The sequence below is a fragment of the Muscardinus avellanarius genome, assembly GCF_963383645.1.
Source record: "Muscardinus avellanarius genome assembly, chromosome: 8".
Lineage (NCBI taxonomy): Eukaryota > Metazoa > Chordata > Mammalia > Rodentia > Gliridae > Muscardinus > Muscardinus avellanarius.
Genome location: NC_137794.1, coordinates 29,145,071 through 29,168,534, shown reverse-complemented (window position 1 = coordinate 29,168,534; position 23,464 = coordinate 29,145,071). Strand labels below are relative to the sequence as shown.

Below are 23,464 nucleotides of genomic sequence, written 5' to 3'. Positions count from 1 at the left end.
TGCTGCAGCCACGGGAGACACTCTTGGCTGGGGGGAGTCTCTGACACAAACCCATGAGAGTTTAATGTCACAGGGAGCGCGGGCTGTGAAGGGGAGAGAAGCAGAGGGCCGGGCTCCAGAGTCAGGGTGTTAGCAACAGGCAGCTGTGCCTGGGAACACCACTGGTCCAGGGTGGCTTCACGCAGGGGCCACGTCTGAAGGCACCGGGTTGGAGGGGAGCCAAGCACTGGGTTGCCACAGCCCCTCCTCCAGCACAGAACTCGGGGTTCAGTTGCTCCCCAACCTTCAGAGGCTTTGCCATTTGCATGCCCCAATATGCGCAGACTAAAAACCTCCAGAAAGAATCTACACTGCCCTCCAAGGCCAACACTCTGCTTAACCTGCTGGGAGAAACAGCTGGCACCAGCGTGGTGAGAGCGGAGAGCAATTGCAACACACTGCAGCTGGGACCACTGCACACACCTGGCAGGTTCAACCCTCAGAGGACCCAGAGGGATTCTGCCAGCATGGCCCTCGCCGGCCACTGCTGCCTGTGTTTCCAAGACCTGCAGCTAAGAATTCTTTGCTCATTTTTTCTCCACCTCGTCTATCTTTCATTATTGTTATGCTTTTTCTTTTTAATTATATATTCTTTTATTTATTTCTTTTCTTTTTTTGGTACTAGAGATTGAACCCAGGGGCATTCTACCTACGAGCTACACCCCCAGTCCTTTTATTTTTATTTTGAAATCGAATCTCATACACAGGCTATACAGGCCAGCGCACAGTAACTCGGCAAGCCTCTTTCAAATTTTTTTAAAAAATTAAAGAGAGCTGGACGTATAGCTCAGATATATAACACCCCTGGGTTCAATCCTAATATCAAAAATAAAATAAAAAAGAACTAAAAAAACTAACAACAAATTCAATTAAGAAATGAACTAAACAGATATTTCAAAAAAGAAGTACAAATTGTCAATAAAGATATAAAAATTACTCAACATCTTTTTTGTTGCTGATGATGGTAGTACCAGGAATAGAATCCAGGATATACATCTGAGCTACACCCCAGCCTTATTTTATTTGATAACAGTATCTCACAAAGTTGCTACACACTGGCCTCAAATCTGCGATCCTCCTGTCTCAGCCTCTCAAGTGCTGCGATTACAGGTGTGCACCACCACGCCCAGCAATCTCAACATCTTTGACTATTAGGGAAATTCAAATCAAAACTACTATGAGATTCAATCTCACTCCAGTTAGAATAGCTACTATAAAAAAAAGGTAGGATATGGAGAAAAAGGAGCCCTTGTACACTGTTGGTGGACATGTATATTATCACAGCCACTATGGTATATACATGCATACGTATGTATATATGGAGGTTTCTAAAAATACTAAAACTACTACTACTACATGATCCAGCTGGGATGACTGCTGGGTATATATCAAAAGGAAATGAAGTCAGCATACACCAGATACCTGCATGCTCAATATTTACTGTGGCACCATTCACAATAGCCAGGATAAAGAATCAGCCTAGGTGCCCATCAACAGATGAATGGATTGACAATACACGGTATGTACAAACAGAGTATTACTCAACCATGAAGAAGCAAAACCCTGTCGCTGGATGAAACCAGAAGATATCATGTTAAACAAAATAAGCCAGACACAGAACAACAAGTATCACATGTTTTCTTACACACACACACACACACACACACACACACACACACACACAAGCTAAAGGAAAAAGGTGACCTAAAAGGTAGAATATAACTATCAGGGATTGGGTGGGCATCAGGGGAGAGGGAGCAGGAGGTGGTAAAAGAAAGGAAGAAAAACATGATCAAAGCTCAGTATATACATACACAGAAATGCCACAGTGAAACCCATTAATTTTCATAATTAATATGTATTAATAATTATAAGTTACTACTCTCTCCCAGGCTCAGTTTTCTCCCATATACTATAGCAATTAAAGTACTTATCTAAGCTGGGAGTGGCAGTGCTCACCTGTAATCCAAGTACTTGGGAGGCTAAGACAGGAGGATTGTAGGTTTGAGGACAGCCTCAGCAAGGAGTGAGACTCTCGTCAACCTAAGGAGACTCTGTTTCAAAATAAAAATAAAATAGGGGCAGGGGTATAGCTCGGAGGGGGTGTAGCTCCCCTTAATTCCTAGTGCCACAAAAAAGTACTTATCTTAGAGTCGGTTTGAAAAGTAAATACAGAGCCCGGCAGTGGCACACAATTGTAATCCCAGCATTCAAGAGGCGGAGACTGGAGGATCGTGGTTCGTAGCCAGCCTCAGCTACTTACCGAGGCCCTTTGCAACTCAGTGAAAGCCTATTTCAAAATAAAGAATAAAAAAATAGGGCTGGGGATGTAGCTCGGAGGTAGAATGCCCTGGGTTCCATCCCCAGTACCAGAAAAAAAAAAAAAAGTAAATACAATAAGGTAACCTAACACAGTGCTTATGAGGAAGTGCTCAAAGTGTATTTATTCTGCCGGGCGTGGTGGCGCACTTGGGAGGCTGAGACAGGAGGATCGCACAGGTTCGAAGCCAGCCTCAGCTACTTAGTGAGGCTCTCAGCAACTTAGTGAGACCCTGTTTCCATATAAAATATAAAATAGGTCTGGGAGTATAGCTTGAACCAAAGGAGGGCACCACACTCCCACCTCTCTGCAGAGGTCTGAGAACAAGTGTTTGTTGAAGTCAGTAGATAATAAAGCAGTATTCCAATATCATCTACACAGACTTTTAAATAACCACCCCTCGTCCACACCTCTGCTGTCTGAAGGACAAAGCGGTTCTGTGTGTCAATCAGGAACTTCACAGGACTCTGTGAGCTCGATCCCGTCACAGTCACTTGAATATTTGTCCTTTCCGTATTCATCATGGCTGCAGACTCAGACAGGGCCTTCAGGGCCACAATGGTGTCCTGTTGAGAGAAGAAAAGTGATTGCGCGTGTAAGCACACAGCAAGGCTGCGAAGGCGTACTGCTGTTGGGGGAGGCCACTGTGCGTTCACCTCCCCTCCTTGAGAGTAGAACTCGCCCAGTTCATTTTTGAATCTCGTGGCTTAAAGCACAGAGAAGCCTCAGAGGATGTTGGCTGCGTGGCACTGAGCGTCTCCTCCTAATCACTTTCCACAGGTGCAAAAAAGCTAAGATGGATGGAAAGCTGACTTACTTCCAATTAAGATCAGATAGAAAAAATTAAAATGAATATAGTTTAATATACTTTTGTGGGTATGCCGCAATCTCACATCATAATGAGGCTGAGAGTGGCAGGAACACACTTCCACATGGCCCGGGTGAGCCTCCCCGGGCTCTTCCTGCACACATGACACTAAAATTGACACTGATAATATGTGCATGGCATCAGTGGAAGTGTCTCCTTCAGCCACTCACCCTAAAATTAGTATCTTAAGCCTCTGACTTAAGTTACTAAGCTTTTCAACTAAGTAATGTTATGAAGTCATGGAAAAAAAGCAACAATACGCTTCCTAAAATATATATGCGTTTAGTTTAAAGATGGCAGACAACTCATCTCTCACCTGGGTAGATGCAAAACCTCCCAAGCTATTTCTTTGTGTGCTTAGCCATCTCATAGTCGGGATGACCTCGGGAAACTGAGACAGCTGGAAGTGTGAAAGCAACACGTAGGCTGCAACTTCAATATCCAGGGAGCGCGGCTGCCAGGACTCAGAAAGCGCGGACCCTGAGGACACCCAGAACTGCATGCCTCCTGGAAAAGAGCAGCAACGCTCAGATCAACTGCCAAAGTGTACACTTTATACCATTCCATATTCCCACACTGGTCCACATCCTACTTGACTAGCATAAAACAATACTTGAATCTATGTATACATGTATGCCAAACATGTTATGTGTGTACTCACACACATTTCTATATGTCACTTTTTAATGATTAAAACTTATAAATTTTCATCCTTTTCCTATTGCTTGTCCTTAAGAATGTTTGGATTAAAATATTTTCCAAGCTGGGCATGTTGGCGCATGCTTGTAATCCCCAAGCTTGGGAGGTAGAGATAGGAGGATTGCGCAGGTTCGAAGTCAGCCGCGCACGCTGGCTTAGGAGACCCTGTTTCCAAATAAAAGTATAAAATAGGTCAGCCTGGAGGTTGAAGGGCTTCCAGGAAGCCCAGTACCACCATATATATATATATATATATATATATATATATATATATATATATATATATATATATATATATATATATAATTTTTTTTTCCAGAGAGAAATTTCAGGTTTGGCTCAAGACTAAACAACTATAAATAAGAGAAAGAACATACTATATTCCAGAAAAATGTATAAAGTTTATCCAATGGGGTGATCCTCAAAATAGTGGAAGATGCATGGAAAACAACTCTGGGATTCTTTCCTGGGAATCTGCCATTGACAGCTCTCACATTCTAGGAAAACTCTCCCTTTCACATTATCTGTACATTGGTGTTATACATTCAAAATCCAGATCTCCAAGGGAAAAAACGAGGGACCCAGTCAACTCATTAATCTTCCCTAGAGCTCATCCTGCTCTAGCCCCTGCAAGACCGCCCTACATAGTGTCTCTTCCCCTCTAGCAACTAGTACTACTTACATGGCGGTTACACTTAGGTTGAATGAGAAATAACATTTGGGTGGTAACTACACCTGTGGGGTTTGTCCTTTTGTAGCCCATAAGCAGTTCTATTTTTTTTTAAAAATCATACAAATAATCCACTTACTGGCAACCTTTTTTTTCAATATCTGTCTTTAGATCACACTTATGAGCACTTGCTCCATCAGGCTCTGCGATTTATCTCATTTAATTATTGTGGCAACCCTAACATAGGTGCCAGTTTATAAGGTAAGTCACAGATTTCAAATTTGAACCCATATCTCTCTAGAATCCACGGCCATTTAATCAGAAATGGTACCAGAAACTAAAACGGTAAGTGATGTCGGGCAGAACCTATCTAAAAGAAGGGGAACTCCTAGAGAACTCCCGGAGAGGTTGGAAGCAACGTCCCCACGTCAGCCCCATCCTGATCTCATTCCATTTTTCATCTCATCCCAAAGATGTAAATGTAATCATCTTCACTCCTGGCTTATAGCACTTTCTCAAATAATTTACAGATCCCATAATGCTTAACAGTCCCACAGCCTCAGTGTGGTCCACGCATTACCTTCTTGTTCTGCACGCTGAGTCAGTATAGCCAAGGCTTCCCTCCCCTTCACACTCCCCACTGATGACAAAGCATGGGCCACAAGAGCGAGAGTGTAGTTGTCTGGAATTCCTCTGCTGAATTCGGACTCCAAAAACTCGATGGAGTCTTGCACATCAATATTAGGCTTGGGAGAAAAGATACATGTTTTACTATTCAAAACAACCCCAGAAGCACACATTAAAACAAAGACTACTTCGAAACAGTCATTCAAAAAGCATTTCAGTGTCTACCTGACTTTATCATAGGCCGTGGGAATCCCATGGTGCTCAACAGCTTTCAAAGATTTGGCATGCATTTTGAAATTATTATCGCTTTCCAGTTGTTATGATTAAATAGACACCTTTCTTTTGAAGGAATAAGAAATAAAAGTAGGCTTTCGCCACTGTTTGTTCTGCTGAGTATCATAAAGGGGAAAACACAACTTAAGAAAAATATTTCTCGTGCTGGGCATGGTGGTGCACGCTTGTAATCCCCGCGCTTGGGAGGCAGAGACAGGAGGATCACGCTGGTTCGGAGCCAGCCACGCTGGCTTAAGAGACCCTGTCTCCAAATAAAAAAGTTAAAAAATAGGTCTGGGAGTGTAGCCTTTGGGAGTGTATCCCGGAGGTAGAAGGGCTTCCAGAAACCCCAGTACCACAAAAAAAAAAAAAGAAAAATATTTCTCATATTTAATCTTAGCTATTGAATCTATAAATTCAGAAGAAAGTTCATTTTCTATATGCTTAGTGCTGGGCTAGGAAAATAGTAGGAGCTTAATATATTAAGAGAACATCTGTTGATCTTGTGAAATGCAGTTAACAGTAATTGATAGCACAATTAAGCTCATGAGCATAGCTCTCCCGGCACACTTGTTCTCATCCAAACAGCATTTCACCCTAAAGCACACAATTAATAGACATTTTGACTGTTCCATGATTTTTATTTTTCGGTACTAGCGATGGAACCCAGGGGCATCTTTCTCCAAGCTACATCCCCAATCCGACTTTTTATTCTTTATTTTGAAAGAGGGTCTCACTAAGTTTTGGAGGGCCTTACTATGTAGCTGAGGCTGGCTGCAAACCTGTGATTCCCCTGTCTCAGCCTCCCAAATACCGGGATTATAAGCATGCACTACTACACCTGGCTTCTTCCATGATATTTTAGAAATAAAAAATTCTTCATCGCCAGGCATCATGGCACATGCTTGTAATCCCAGTTCTTGGGAGGCTAAGGCAGGAGGATCAGAGGTTTGAAACCAGCCTCAACAACACAGTGAATTTCTCAGCAATCTAGTGAGACCCTGTTTCAAAATAAAAAATAATAAGAAAAAGGCCTGGGAGTGTAGATCAGAGGTAGAATACCCCTAGGTTAATTCCCAGTGCCACAAAAAAAAAAAAACCTTCACTACCACAACTTGCTAGAACTCATTCCTAAATTCTAAAGAATATTCTTTGCTCTAACAATATGTACTGACTTCTCTTACTACTAGCAAGTTCAATAGCTATAGAGGAAAATATTTTAGAATCCTCTTACTCTGAGAGAGTAGGTTAAGAGTTTGGTCCTCAGTTTGGGAAAGTGACTACAAAGAGGTACCCAAATTCATATTTTAAGTACAATATAAATTTGTAAATATCTAAGTTTCCAGATATGTCTTTGACTTATCAAGATCTTGGATTTCCCACCTATCATTTACTAGAGACCAAGTACCTGATACTTCCTGTATCCCAGGAGAGAAGTCACAATGTAGGCTGTGAGTGTCACTGGACTTTTATTGCCACCTTGCAGTTCACTGTGAATTACTCTTCCTGGCTCCCAAAATTCACCATTGGATTTCTGATGTCCTTTGAGCCAAGTATATGTTCTATGTAATACATTCGGATCAATATCTATGTACGGATCCGCTTCAAGGAAACATCTTAAGACAAAAGCTGACAGCCTTGGTGAAAAGGGGGGAGGGAAATACATAAAATAAACGTTATAAAGTCTTCCAAGTAACACTGAGCAAGCAAAGCAGCAACATGTTTTCCCATCTGAAAATTCCCCAATAGCAGAAACTCTGAAGAACAGAGAAGAAAGACCACAGAGAAACAACATAAATGACCTTCCTGGCCCGGGGACCTGGTTTCCACTTGAGTGTGGCCAAGCTATTCCAGGCAGAATCACAAACTACCAGACCTGGAAAGGAAATTAGAAATCATCTAACCCAGCCTAATTATTTTTTTTCTTTTTATTGGTGCATTGTAGTCATACATCTTAATGGAGTACAAGATGGCAGAGGCATACATGCACACATCACTCATTCAGCCCTTCCTCGGTTTCCACTCCATTCCCTCCCTCCTCCCTCCTTCTCATGTTTGGCTTAGTGATTGACTCGGATATGTTTGTTAAGGTACATCATGCACATTAGGGAATTTCCCTCTTCCCCCCGCCCATCCCCTCAGTTAGGTCGCCTTATTTGCTCATCTATAGTTTCTCCTTTTTTGACTTAGAGTTCCTCCTATGACCCATTTTCTCCCTAGCCTCCGCATAATAGGGAGAGCATCTGATTTCTTATTTTTTTGTGTGTGACTGACTAATCTCACTTAGCATAATGTTCTCCAGTTCTATCCACTGCCAGCCTAATTATGTTATAAACTGAGATTGGACACTCCAAGAGAGTTAAATAAACCATCCATAGTTACTCATTTTGGGACTGTTCTAGATGTGATCCAAAGATCTTATACACATGTTATTCTACCATAAAGCTACAGATGAAGAATATAAAGTTTACAAGAAAACAGGACACTTGAAATTGAGGGAAATGGATATTTTCTCTTCTCTAGGACTACAGCCTATGGATCAAACCTGCCAGCACCAAGTCTAGCCCTCAAGCCAAGCACAGTGCAAAGTGTGTCTATAGCTGCACCACCCCACCCCTCACCTGCCACCAACACCAACATCTAACAATGCCTTTTAAATAGAGAGGTATTTTTATTGCAGTATTAACTACAAACAAAAGAGAAATGATGATTCAACTTGTCTAAATAAAAAGCATTTGATTTATTCATATTTTTAAATCATGCTTTAAAAAGACAGGCTATGGAAAAGGTTCTTCCCTGTGTATAGATAGCGACATGCCTGTGTATGACCTAGTAATAACACAAGACACTTACCAAGTGCTCCCAGAAGGGTCATTATTCCCAAACGCACTGAAGGAGCCATCATCCCTCTGATAGAGAAGTTCTCTCTGATAACCTGAAGACATAAAAACAGACAGCTACTCAATAAATCAACTTGCCATGAATGAAAATTTTTCATGATGATGTGGTATTGAGAAAGTAGGGCAGAAAAGGGAAAAGAAGAAAATAACAAACCAACATCTAATGTTGAGTGATTTCTATGTTAAATGCTGTAGAGAATTTTAAATGTCAGGATTTTTCAAGAAGAATACAGAAAATAAGAACTGTAATGTTCCCCAAATTAAAGTAAATGCAAAAGAATACTGCCGCATGGACGACACTTTAAAAGCAAGCAAATGGCCACGTATGGTGGCACACGCCTGCAATTCTAGTACTTGGGAGGCTAAGATAGCAAGAATATAGGTTTGAGACAGGCCTCAGCAACTTAGCAAAACCATTTTAAAATGCAAAAATAAAAAGAACTGAGAGTGTAGCTCAGAGGTAGAATGCCTCTGGATTCAATCCCTAGCACCAAAAATAAAGCATATTAGCACAGCCGGGCATGGTGGCGCATGTTTGTAGTCCCAGCGCTTGGGAGGCTGAGACAGGAGGACTGCACAGGTTCGAAGTTAGCCTCAGCTTCTTGGTGAGGCTCTCAGCAACTTAGTGAGACCCTGTTTCCAAATAAAACATAAAATAGGTCTGGGAGTATAGCCCAGAGATAGAAAAGCCCCTGGGTTCTACCCCCAGTACTATCAAAAATAAATAAATAAAGCATATTAGCATTATTAATTTTTTTTTGGTGGTGATACTGGGGTTCCTGGAAGCCCTTCTACCTCTGTGCTACACTCCCAGACCTACTTTATATATTTTTTATTTGGAAACAGGGTCTCTTAAGCCAGCAAGGCTGGCTCCGAACCACCGCGATCCTCCTGTCTCCGCCTCCCAAGCGCTGGGATTACAAGCGTGCACCCCAGCGCATATTAGCATTATTAAAGGTTGTCTTACATTACTCTCTGGTCTCTGTGTTTTCAAAACAAATGGTTAGTCATCTAAAATTATTTACTGCCTAAAGGAAAATACTACCTAAAGTATTATAACTAAAGTTTAAGAGCAAAGCAAAAAGTAAAAATGCCTTCTACTCTTAGACCAGCAGTAGTTAGGGGAGACTACCAAATAATCTAGGCAATATCTCTTAAATTTTTTGGTCATGACCAGCGGAGGCAAACCAAAACACCAACCAGCCTCCCTACCCCACCACTTCCACATTTTCATGAAGAAAAGTACTTGGTGGTGGTAATGAAGTATTACTATAAAAGTAGACTGGGGGTGGGGGTTAAGACTCGTGTGTCTGCCTTAATAAAAGCAGGTGTTTGCAAATAACTTCAAATCAAAACAGTTGTTTAGAAAACAATAAATGCAGGCCTCAAAGTCCAGTGGCTGAGAAGCACAGGCCAGCATGCATGATTCAACAATCCACTCTGACCATTCAGCCCCATGCGTTCCTCCCAGAGGCTTTCCACGAGAACCACTAGCTCTATGACTGATTAATAATGTGTGTATGAAGGAAGCAGATACTATGTTCACAGTAATCTCCAAGACCTACAGAAAAAGATATATGGTTGTTTAAGTGATGGCAGAATCTTGCTTAATTTGAGGGAGGAAACATCAGATTATGATTGTCATGTCTTTAACAGAAACATTATGGTACAGTAATTAAATAAGCAATCTAAGTGTAATGGCACACACTTAGATTTCATTGAACAGGAAGATTGCAGGTTCGAGGATAGTCTCAGCAAGTAGTGAGATTCTCATCAACCAAGTGAGACTCTGTTTCAAAACTAAAAATGAAGGTGTAGCTCAGAGGTAGAGTGCCCCAGGCTTCCATCCCCAGTGCTTCAAAAGAAAAAAGAAAAAAAAGAAAGGCATCTTTCCTTCAATGCTGACAAAGCACTAGAACTGTTCAAGGCCCTTTGGAGGTATTAATGCAGGGAAATCTCACCACAGCTCCATGATATTGATGCTCTTATTATCCCCTTTATGCAGATGATGAGGCAGAAACTCAGAAGATACAAATTCTATATGTAAGATTAGGCAACTGTTAGGTAGTAGATGTAGGATATTAGCAAAGGCCTAATTGGCTCCAAAGCCAAAGAACTCTTTCAGTGATCAAACATAAAACTATATGGAAAGTCCTGAGTGTGCTACCTTTACACGGCAAGCTCTCAATAAACAAGAGGCATTATTTTCTAACATGATCTGTAGGGAAACATTTTTCTAAGCAGATGTGGTAAAATAAAAACTGATATATTTGGGAGGCTGAGACAGAACCACAGGTTCAAGGCCAGCAACTTAGTCCCTTAGCAACTTAGTGAGACCCTGTTTCAAACAAACAAACAACAAAAAAAAAAATTAAATAGAGCTGGGGTATATCTCAAAGATAGAATGATACTGGAATCAATCCCACACCAAAAAAATAAAAAATTTGACCATAAAAAATGTTTTTAAGCTCTTCCATGGCAAAACACATTATAAGTGAAGTTAAAAAATGTTTCCAACTTCCGGGAAGATGGCGACCGAGAAAAGCGGGGCTTAAGAGCCCCGCTAACAACCAATCTCCATTACCACAAAATCAGCGCCTTTCATAGCCAGAAACCACCATCACCAGAGAAACAAAAAAATCACCAGGCTCCAGAGAGAAAGCGGACTGAGAACAGAGCTCAGAGCCACAGAGGAGATACACCGGCCTCACGCCTGAGGACGCGGCAGCAGCGCCATACTGCCGGCGGCAGCAGCGCCATACTGCCGGCGGCAGCAGCGCCATACTGCCGGCGGCAGCTGCGAGTTCACCGGATGGCTACAGCAAGCCGAGGTAGGCTGCTTCAGAACAGCCAGGCGGGATTTTTCAGCGCAGGGAGCATCTAGCTCCCAGTGGCTGAGCTCAGCACACGCTGCAGGGACTCAGAGTGGAACTCAAAACCAAGAAGAAATAAGCCAGCCTCAAGACCGAGGGCGTAGCAGCGGCGCCATATTGCCACCGGCGGCAGCAGCAGCGAATTCACCGAGTCCAGTACAGCTACATCTGCAAACTCAAGAACAGTGAGTCAAATTGTGGACCCCAGAGGAGAAATCCCAGTACTGTACTCCCTGGGACTTGACCCAGTGGGGGAGTGGCGGTGGCAGAGATATCACACCATAGAAGAACGTGCAACCTGGCACCCCCCCATAGTTTAAAGCAGCCTCTATTGACTCCCTGGGTCAGAGACTCTGTGATACAACCCAGTAAAGGAGTAGTGGGGTCTGAGATACAGAGCACCTTAAGTGAAGCCGTAGCGACCCAGGGAAGAACCCAGAGAAGGCACAAACTTCCGAAATCATGGGAAAGAGGAATAACACTGGAGCAATGAATGCTCACAACCCCACAACATCAGAACCCGATAAAACAGAAAATCAGAGATTTCTAGAAGATCAAATCAGGAAAATAACTGTAGAAATAATAGAGGTGGTTCGAAAAGAACTCAGAGAGAGCCAAAAAGAGATAAAGGATGCAATTAATGAATTAAGGCCTCAATTCAAAGAACAAACAACCGATTAGACCACATGGAGAACAGAATCTCGCTCTTAGAAGATGATCATTCCAAAAATGAATGCATAGTTTCTAATCTAGAAAAAAATATCCAACAGCAGGAATCTGACATTGAAGAAATATGGGCCCATTTTAAGAGAGCTAACCTAAGAATAATTGGAATAGAGGAGGGAAAAGAAGGTGAAACCAAAGGGATCAACAATCTCTTCAAGGAAGTAATAGCAGAAAATTTCCCAAACAAGAGCAAGAGGTTGATACACAGATCCAGGAAACTTATAGAACTCCCTTTAGACAGGATCGGAGAAGAGGATCCCCACGCCACATAATTGTCAAAATGACCAATGTGGAAGCCAAGCAGAGAATCTTAAAGGCAACAAAAACAAAGGGCCAAGTGACATTCAGAGGCAAACCAATTAGAATCACTCCAGACTTCCCAAACCAAGTCATGAGAGCCAGAAGGGCTTGGAGTAACATATTCCAAACTCTGAAAGAAAACAACTTCCAGCCAAAAATTTCCTACCCAGCAAAACTTTCTATCAAATTAGATGGAGAAATAAGAAGCTTCCATGACAAACAGAAACTGAAGGAATTTATGTCTTCAAAACCAGCGCTAGAGAAAATACTCAAGGAGATTAACTACAAAGAAGAAATAGGTAACACACACCAGAACCAGAAAAACAAGATTTTCCATCCAACAGACAACTAAGATTGGTTATCTGTGGAGATTCATTATTTATGTTAGTCTTTTACCTATCTCTAAATTGTATTGTTTGCCTTTATTGTTGTTAATTTTTAGGATTTCTAGTTGGAATATTAATATACCTTCAGATATAGCATTTGGAAATATTTTATCCCATTCTATTAGTAACTTTTAACTCTGTTTACATTGTCTTTGGATATACAATATTTTTTATTTTTTAGGGAGTTTGTATACTCTTCTGTTGCCTGTGCCATTGAAATCATATTCAAGAAATCACTGCCAATTTCAATGTTGTGAGGTTTTATGACCCAGATTTTCTTCTAAAAGTTTATAGCCTTAAGATTTATATTTAGGTCTTTTATCTATTTTGAGTTAATACTTGTATATGGGATTAGGTAAGGGTCCAATTTTATTCTTTTCCATGTAATTATTATTTTTTAACAATATTTAGTTAAAAGATTATTATTTCCACCACCAAATGTTCGTGGAAACCTTGTCAAAAATAACTTGACAATATAGGGAAGAATTTAGCTCTAGGCTTTTAACTCCAATGGTTTATATATCTGCCTTTAGAACAGTACTACACTGTTTCAATTATTGTAGCTTTATATGGTTTGAAATCAGAAAATATATATCTTCTAGCTTTGTTCTTTTTCAAGATCATTTTGGGTATCTAGAATCCATATTCCATATTAGGATAGATTTTTTTCTGAAAAATAAATATATAAATATATGATAGTTTCACCTAAAAAAATAGAAAAAAAAATATTCTCTGGTAAGAAAGAAAGCAAAAAGAAATATTGAAATGTTATCTTTAAGTCATCAAAAGCTTGGTATCAGACAAATGAAACTGTTATGTGAGATTATCATTTTTAATTTTGGATAAATTGCTATAATACTAGATGTCAACCACTAAGCCAAGCATGGGAAGGAGGGATGGGGAGAGAATGGGGTGGGGATCGGGTGGGGGCTGACTGGGTGATGTGTGCATGTATGTCTACAAAAGTTTGTATCCCACTATGATGTATGAATACAGTGCACCAATAAATGAAAAAGAAAGAAAGAAAGAAAGAAAGAAAGAAAGAAAGAAAGGAAGAAAGAAAGAAAGGAAAAAATGTTTCCAACATATAAAATGAATAACTAGTATAAGTAATAGTAATATATAAATTTTGCTCGAATATTTATGTTAACATTATGTATACATAAACAAGAATAACAAAAGAAAAGAACAGGCCAGAGACAAAAATATGAAAATAGATTTAAATATGTGAAAATTGTTCAACTTCATAAAGAAGGAATGCAAAAAGTAAGCCTTAAATAAGCTACCATCTCTTATCCACAAATTAGCAAAGATTCAAAAGTTTGACTACTCCTTCCACAGGAAAGACACTAGCGAAAATTCAGAATTGTACAACTACTTGAAGAAGAATGCCTTTATCCTTTAACCCAATAACCTCACTTCCGGGAACCTACCCTAGAGATACATCTTCAATAATACAAAAACAGACATGCAGATGCTTTGTCACAGCATTGTTTGTAATGATAAAATACCATAAAGTACCTAAGTGTTTCCAAGTTAGAGATTGGTTGAATAAATAATCATACATATACACAATGAAGTAATATGCAGCTGTGAAAAAAGAATAAGATAACTCTATGAATGACTACAGGGGTATTTCCTGGATATACAGTTAACTGAAAAGGGCAAAGTCTAAAACAGCATGTAGAGTGCACTACTTTTTGCACAAGAAAAAAGAGGAAATAAGAAACCATATACGTATACATTTATTTTTGCAAAAAGAAAAAAAGATAAACTAGAAACCAATGAAGTGGGTTACCCACAGTCGTAGGAAGAAGAAAAGAAAGGGAAATCATTCAGAATATACTTTTTAAGCCAGACATGGTGGCACCCACTTGTAATCCCAGAACATGGGAGGCTGAGACAAGAGGATTGCAGGTTTGTGGCCATCCTCAGCTACTTAGTGAGGCCCTGTTTCAAAATAAAGAATAAAAGGTAGTGCTGTGCATGTAGCTTGGAAGTAGAATCCCCAGTACTACAGGAAAAAAAATACACACACACACACACACACACACACACACACACACACACACACTATAGCTCGATTTTTGGAATCATGCTAAAATAAGTAAAATAAATAAGAATGAAAAATGATCAGCATTATTATTATTACTATCTTATTCGTTACTTATTACTACCTTATTTATTACTTATTACTACCTCATTATTACTGCCTTGGTTCACCTTATCATATTTTAGTTCTTATATAACCCTAAAGAAAAAAAAACAGCCAATAATCTCTTCATTTTTCAGAGGCAATCGGCGATCACAGAGAAGCAGAACAATTCCTTAATGTTTAAAAGCAAATTAGCAGAAGAGTCTAAGACATCCTCTCTCAATTTCCAGTTCAGAACTAAATCTACCAGATAGCCAGAGTTTAACTGTGAACTCAAACTAAGAGGAAAGCAGAGGGTAAGGAGAAGTCTAGGGCCCTCGGTAACTGCAACAGAGAGGGCTAACCCCAGGGAAAAGCCCATGTGCCTCCAGGCCCCCACATCATATCAACAACTGCAGTTCCAAGTATGAGATATTGTAAAATAGGGCGGAGAGCTGAGATCATGGAGATGAGGTCAATGCTTATGGAAATTACCCCTCGGGGGCTGACCTCCAACATTCCCCCAAAGTATCAACAACTAGCACCATTCTTCCACTAGGGGCAGCCAGCCCAGGAGAAGAGTCACGTAGACCTCCAGCTGTGGAGTGAATGCCTTAGCAATTTAAACCAAACTGAGGCTCCAAACCTCCAGCTCTGCTCCCATGTAAAGATAAAGGAAAGGACCAAGCCCAGGGAGAAGAATTTGCTTGACTCTGTGTGGAAGCCTTCCATAAGGTTTCCTTCCTCATGCTACATCCGTCATTCATTGATGGAGAACCTTCAGTGGTTTGTCCATACCAGCGTCTCAAGCCTAATTTCCACTCCATACACAAAAAAGACATAGCTGATGGATGGGGCTACAGTGTTTGTTGTTAATAAAAACAATCCAATATTCAGTGTGGTCACCTAAATTGGAGACTTTAAATTACAGTAGCTGAGAAAGTAAAACGCATGTTCTTTTCCAAAGAGTTTATGAAGAAATTAAGAGTACTGCTTTTATTTTTTATTTATTTACTTTTTGTATGTGGGTCTGGGGATGGAACTCAGGGGCTTTTGACCTCTAACCTACACCCCCTGCCTTATTTTTTATTCTTTTATTTTGAAACTGGGTCACTGAGTTGCAGAGGGCCTAAGTAGCTGAGGCTGCCCAAGAACCACAATCCTCCAGTCTCAGCCTCCCGAATGCTGGGATTACAAGCGTGCGCCACCATGCCCAGCTAGAGTACTGCTTTTAAATTAGTAGTTTTATAAATAGCTCTTTTTTTTGGGGGGGGGGTACTGGGGATTTAACTCTGGGGCATTCTGCCTCTGAGCTACACCCTCAAACCTTTCATAATTTTATGTTTTGAAACAGAATCTTGCTACATTGCAGAAAGTCTCACTAAGTTGCTGAGGCTAGTCTCCAACCTGTGATCTTACTGTCTCAGCCTCCCAACTACTGGGATCACAAGCACCACCACACCCGATTAGGAATTGTTCTCAAGTTTTCAAAAGTTATAAGTATAACCAAAATTATCAGACACTTCTGGAAACTGAAATACAAAAGAACTCATGAGGCTTTTAGGATAATGCCCCATAAAACTGCTGCTTCCAAAATGCCAGATAAGATACATCCTTTTCAGGGTCATGAATTTTCTTTGAATTAATCACGAATATAAAACTTTCAGAATTTATCATAATAAACATGAAAATATTGTTTATAGAAACATATCCAAAAGTAGCATTCTGGGCCTGGGGGAAGGAGCAGCTCAGGGGTAGAGTGCTCTTGTAGCATGCATGAGGTCCTGGGTTTGATCCCCAGCACCAAAACAAGTAAAATTCCGAACATAATTTCACTTGGTTTACCTCAAGTATCACAGTTTCATGTAAATAAAAGAAGTAAAATTAGTTTCTTATGACTATACAAAGCACTTTCTCTGGCAAAAACTAATAAAATCATTCTTTGTACTAAATGAAAAGTAATCATTACTGACTTCCTTACTTTTCATAATGTGAAGTGGAAACTTTATAGCTTTTTTGCTTTAGTGCCTTCCCTTAGCCTCCAGCCACACTTGTGATGGCTCAGCAAGCAGAATTCTGAGCCTAGCTGGGCACAGTGCACAGCCCTGTAATCCCAGTACTTAGGAGACTGAGACAGGAGGACCATAGATTAAAGGCCAGCCTTAACAACTGTTTCAAAGTAAACAATAAAATAGGGCTGGAGCATAGCTCGAAGGGAGAATGCTCCAGGGGTTCAATCCCTCGTACCAAAAGACAAAAATAAAAGAAGAATTCTAAAGCCAATGTTTTTCCTGTTTTCAAGAGAAAAAAATATGTTTTGAACTAGATTTTGTCTGATGGTCACTTTGAAAGCTGAGCAGCAAGCAGTATGAGTTAAATCTCTGAAAAAACAAATGGTTTAAATTTTCTGTTAACAGGCTCAGGATTTCCAGTCCTTATCAGAAAGGGTTTTCGTGTTACAGTTCTGCTCCTCTTTTTGACAGCAAAGCACACTTCATTCAGTGATGTAGCTATTGTTTTGACTGAAAATAATATCAATGGATTGGGTTACAGGGCGCCTGGGCCAGGCATGATTTAAGGAAAACAATGTACTGTTCATAAATGACATCTAAATAACATAATCATGACTCATACCAAACCCATTTTAATTTCTTAAAAAAGAAAAACAACTACTACTCTGTCTTTAAAGGACTGTGGCAAATGTGATGGCAAAAGAAAAAACAGAGTGTCTGAAACATGACACTGATTTCATAATAAAAAGCATTGGATCAGGCAGCTTTGTCCACGACTCTGAAGCGTACTTAGGGTTTGCATGCAAGATGAGGCACTGTGGACGTTCCATCTCACTCCTTCCTCTGCCACTTTGCCAGCTCAAAGAGGAAGCCACTGCAGCCACTGGTCACATTTCTAGGCTGAGGAGGCATGCCAAGACTATCCTTAGTGTATATAGATAATGACCATACTGTGGAAGCACTTCTGAAACCTCCTAGGTCTGAGCTCCACATTAAAAGCTTCTAGCTTCTGCTCATCAAGGGAAACCATCAAGAGTCTAAAGAGAGCCCACAGAATGAGAGAAGATCTTTGCCAGCTATTCCTCTGATAGAGGTGTAATATAGAGAATATACAAAGTACTTAAAAGACTTAATACTAAAATAAACAACTAAAACCTAATCAAGAAATGGAAAAATGAACCAAACAGAAACTTCACAAAAGAAGAAATACAAATGGCCAATAAATATGTAAAAATAAAAATGTTCAACATCATTAGCAATCAGGGAGAGACAAATTAAAACTACCCTGAGATCCCACCTAACCCCATTTAGAATGGCAATCATCAAGAAGTCAAACAACAATAAATTCTGGTGAGGATATGGAGAAATAGGAACTCTTCTACACTGTTGATGGGATTGCAAATTAGTGCAGCCACTTCGGAGATCCGTGTGGAGAGTCCTCAGAAAGCTGGAAATAGATCCACCATATGATCTAGCTATACAATGCCTGAGTATCTTTCCAAAAAGACTGAAATCAGAAAATTACAGTAATATACGCATACCCGTGTTCATAGGTGTACAATTCACAATAGCTAAATTAGGGAGCCAACCTAAGTGTCCATCAACAGATGAATGGATTACAAAATTATATGAATTCTACTCAGCAATAAAGAACAAAATTATGTCATTAGCAGCCAAGGCCTGCTTCCATCGCTGCTGCCTGCTTCCATCGCTGCTACCTTGTTTTCATGAGAGCCCCGAGGACATTGCAAATCCAAACCATTTACAGCGGACAATTCACTCCTCCATTGGGTATTTACTGAGGTACACCTCTAGCGACACAATGGAGCATAGGTGAAACACCCCACACCTCACCCCAGCACGACGCTTACCCTCCAGGTCCGGGACACAGATGAGCACAAAGAATATTAAGCAGAGGAAATATAGTGATAGATGGAAGAGTCAGTGGGTGGATGGAGAAGGCCACTCTGAGGAAAACACACTGAAAGAATGAAAAGAAGCCAGCCATGGAGAAATCTGGGGGGGAAGCCTTCCAGGAGAAGAAAGAGCGAAGCCCAGACGCACCATGGAGTATTCCAGATGCAGCCAGAAAGGGAACCAGAGAGTGGCTTGAGCTGGGGCTGAAGATGGAGGCCAAGGCCAGTCCACTTTGGACCTCATTGGCCAAGGTCAGGAACCCACAAGCGCAGGGGGTCCAGCAAGAAAACGACATGGTCTAGACATCTTCAAAAGTCCCTTTTATAATAGATGGAGACTGTAGTGCAGAGGAATGAAGGCAAGAGCAGAGGTTACTTAGGAAGCCGCTGGAGTGGTCCAGGCGAGCAGCTGGGCTATCTGAACGGGACTTGCATACTTATATTTACTTATTACATATCATTAAAAATGTTTCACAACTTAATTTTTTCTCCTAGCTATGGAGAAAAACAGCATGAAATCTAAAGCCAGAAATTGGGTTCCAATCCCAGCTCTTCAGAGTGCTTGCTCTACAACCCTGGTCAATTAGTTAACTTTTCGACTTCTCTGTGCCTGCCCTTCATCTTTTAAAACAGGATTATGTTAATACTTGCTGTGGGCATTAAATGAGACTCCTAACATCCAGTGCTTAGAAAACTCACTGCCCGCCACACGGTGAGCACGCGATGACACGTGGCCCAGCCCTCTGAGTCTGTGGACAGATTCCACCTCTCAGGGAGTCTGAGGAGCTAGCAGATCCTCCCCATACAGACATGTCTCTCCTAAGCTCCATCTGCTGAGCATTTTAAATGCCATGAGAAGCTCCTGGCCCCATGGCACCATCTTCTCCACCCACAGTGAATTCCTGGGCAGAGAGGCCCTGACTTCCTGTTTCTCAGCACTGGAACTGCTCCTGGTACTAAGCCACTCCATCAATACAGTGAATAAATGAATGCTCGTTCCTTTAGATGTTCAAAGAGTTTTAAATTTCAGATCCCGTATCACAATACAAGCCTCCCCAGAAACTAAGATCTGGGGGTATTACTAACCCCTTAGCAGCAGCCAGTGGACGCTTGGTACAGGAAGAATGGGGACAGCTTCAAAGTGTCTGACTGCCAGCACCTTCAACAGCATCCAGTCCTGCCATCACATACCAACACAAAGTACAGCTGGGCGCAGTAGCACACACCTGCAACCCCAGTATTTGAGAGGCTGAGACAGGAGGACTGCAGTTTTAAGGTCAGTATGAAACCTAGAAAGACCTTGTTTCAAAATATAAAAAATTAGCTGGGCGTGGTGGCGCACGCTTTTAAATCCTGCGCTTGGGAGGAAGAGACAGGAGGATCACGCAGGTTCGAAGCCAGCCACGCTGGCATAAGAGACCCTGTTTCCAAAAATAAAATAGGTCTGGGAGTGTAGCCTGGAGGTAGAAGGGCTTCCAGGAACCCCAGTACCACCAAAAAAAAAGTAAAAAATTAGGGCTGAGGATGTAGCTCAGAAGAGAATGCCCCATCTCAAACCCCAGTACTAAACAAAATAAAAGTTTTAAAATAACTAAAAACAGCAACAAAATTCACTTACTCTGAAATATAGTCTAGGGCAACCCTTGCCTGAAAAAAAATCAATTTTTTTTTTTACAAATTAAAGTATACTTCTAAAATGCTTACCTTGCCTCATAAATGAAAGGGCTTTTTCTCTTATGTTATCTGTCAGTTGTTTCTTTTTAGTCAGATAATCCAAAACGTAGATATTCGGAGCAAAATTGATCATATTCTGTTCACCACAACCATAAGGCATCCGAATCAATGAGGCTAAGCCGCTGATGGAAGAACCGAGAATATCTCCTGCAAGCACAAGGCACGCAATCCAGTCAGTGAATACTCAGTAACTGCTACCTGCTGGCACCAAGAGTCTCCCACGGATACACAGGCATCTGTCATTGAAGCAATTGCAACGTAAGGCAAAGTTTACATAAATTACCTGGTCAAAAATAATAATGATGCAGTGGAACTAAACTTATAAACTATGTGATAAAGTTAGACACTTTTTAGCTTGGTTAAAGATGTGGCATTTATAGTAACAAAAATAGCATGGTATTGGCATAAAACATAGGCAGATAGGCCAGTGGAACAGAAATAGGCCAGGAGACCCAGAAATAAACCCACCCAACTGATTCTCAACAAAGGTGCAATAACAGCCTCTTCAAAAAGCGTGCTGGAAAAACTGGGCATCCACATGCAGAAGACTGAAACTAGATCTCTGTCTCGCACCCCAAACAAACATCAGCTCAAATGGACCAAAAACATAAAATTTTGAAACTACTAGGGGAGAAACACTTTAAAATATTGACCCAAACGGCCGGCACTGGAGCCTGCCGTGAGGCAAGGCCGGTGCTGGGGCCTCTGAGGCCGAGATCAGAGCCTGCCGAGGGGTAAGGCCATTACCGGGGCCAATGGCCGGCATCAGAGCCTGCCGTGAGGCAAGGCCGGTGCTGGGGCCTCCGAGGCCGGGATCGGAGCCTGCCGAGGGTTTAGGCCAGTGCTGGGGCCAGTGAGGCCGGGATCAGAGCCTGCTGTGAGGCAAAGCCGGTGCTGGGGCCTCTGAGGCTAGGATCAGAGCCTGCCAAGGGGTTAGGCCGGTGCCGGGGCCATCGGCCAGCATCGGACCCTTCTGTGAGGCAAGGCCGCTACTGAGGCCTCCAAGGCCAAGATCGGAGCCTGCCAAGGGGTTAGGCCAGTGCCGGGGCCAACGGCCGGCATCAGAGCCTGCTATGAGGCAAGGCTGGTGCTGGGGCCTCCGAGGCCAGGATTGGAGCCTGCCAAGGGGTTAGGCCGGTGCCGGGGCCAGTGAGACCAGAATAGGGGCCTCCCATGAGGCAAGGCCGCTGCTTGAGCCAGCGAGGTCTGGATCAGTCCACCGGGTAGCCAGGCCACTACTGGGGCCGTCAAGAGTAGGATATGTACTTGCAACACGGCATGCACAGAGAAATATCACAGAAAATAAAAACCAGATGCTTCCCCTAATCAGCAATAACTAGGAAGAAAGGGGCAACAGGAAGAGGTCGAGCTATAGAAAGGGCCCTATAGTGAAGCAATTAAGGTGACCAATCAGAGGGTATGGAATAGGGGAGGATGGAGCCTCTTTAAAACGCAGGAGGTACATAAACAAATGTATCAAAGTTAATCACCAAACAAGCATGGGATCAAGGGAGGGGGAGGGAATGGGATGGGGACTGGATGAGGGCTAATTGGATGATGTGTGCTTGCATATCCTCTCAAGTCTTGTATTCCAATGTGATATATGATTACAATGCACCAATAAAAATAAATTTTAAAATAAAATAAAATAAATAAAAATAAAATAAAATAAAATATTGGCCCAGACAATTATTTCCTGGGTGGGACTCCAATAACTCAGGAAAGAAAAACAAGAATTGACAAATGGGATGACATCCAATTAAAAGGCTTCTGCACGGCAAAGAAAATGATCAACAGAGTGAAGGGACAAACCTACAAAATGGGAGAAAACCTTTGCCAGCCAGTCATCTGATAGGATGTATAATATCTATACTATATTTTTGAAACTCCAAAAAATGACAAAAAAGCCAAGTAACCCAATCAAAATTAGATACATGACCCAATAGACATTTCTCAGAAGCACAAATAACCAATAAATATATGAAAAAAATGCTCAACATCTTTAGCCACCAAGGAAATGCAAATCAAACTACATTGAGATTCCACCTCACCCCAGTCAGAATGGCTCTTATCAAAAAAACAAAAATAAGCTGGACGTGGTGGTGCACGCTTGTAATCCCCGCGCTTGGGAGGCTGAGACAGGAGGATCGCGCAGGTTCAAAGCCAACCTCAGCTACTTAGTGAGGCTCTCAGCAACTTAGTGAGAGCCTGTTTCCAAATAAAATATAAAATAGGTCTGGTAGTATAGCCCGGAGGTAAGAAAGCCTCTGGGTTCCACCCCAGCACCACCAAAAATAAATAAATACATACATACATACATACATACATACATACATACATACATAATGGCAAGGATGTGGGGGGAAAGGAGCCCTTATACACTGTTAGCGGACTGCAAATTACTATAATCACTAAGGAAAACAGGTATGGAGGTTACTCAGAAAACTAAAAATAGAACTACCATACTATTCAGTTCTACCACTGCTGTGTATGTATCTGAAAAACAAGTCCGCATACAATAGAGGTGCCCACATAGGCACATTGATGGCAGTATTATTCCCAAAAGCTATGAGAGGGATTCAGCCCAGGTGCCCATCAATAGATGAATGAATAAAGAAAATGTGGCATATATATGATGGAGTATTAATCAGCCATAAAATCCTGTCATTTGCAGGAATACAGGTGAAACGGGAGGTCACCATGCTAATAGAAGTCAGTCAGACACTGAATGGCAAGTATCCTGTGTTTTCTCTCATGTGGAAACTTAAAAAGAGACCTGAAATTAGAAGATGGGCTATACCGGAGAACGTTATGTTAAGTGAGATTAGCCAGTCACAGAGAATGAAGGGTCATATGTTTCCTTTAATATGTGTAGGATAGGGAATAACTGGGATACAAGAGGGACTCCAGATGATGAGGAGAAACCTCAGGGGAGCCAGGGAGGAGATATAAGGACAGGAGTGGAAGAAGACTTAGGTTCATTAATA

General features: G+C 41.4%; 1 protein-coding gene across 1 annotated transcript in view; it reads right to left on the bottom strand.

Annotated features, from left to right (window-relative positions):
• CD109 (CD109 molecule) overlaps positions 1-23,464 on the bottom strand; it is a gene marked incomplete at both ends in the record, with an annotated part of 163,838 nt that overhangs the window by 25,698 nt on the left and 114,676 nt on the right. The window contains 6 exons of the mRNA XM_080700077.1: positions 2,770-2,925; positions 3,544-3,734; positions 5,177-5,342; positions 6,905-7,133; positions 8,350-8,431; positions 20,448-20,624. Of these exons, the coding sequence (XP_080556203.1) occupies positions 2,770-2,925; positions 3,544-3,734; positions 5,177-5,342; positions 6,905-7,133; positions 8,350-8,431; positions 20,448-20,624 (1,001 nt within the window). The remainder of the gene's footprint in view (positions 1-2,769; positions 2,926-3,543; positions 3,735-5,176; positions 5,343-6,904; positions 7,134-8,349; positions 8,432-20,447; positions 20,625-23,464) is intronic.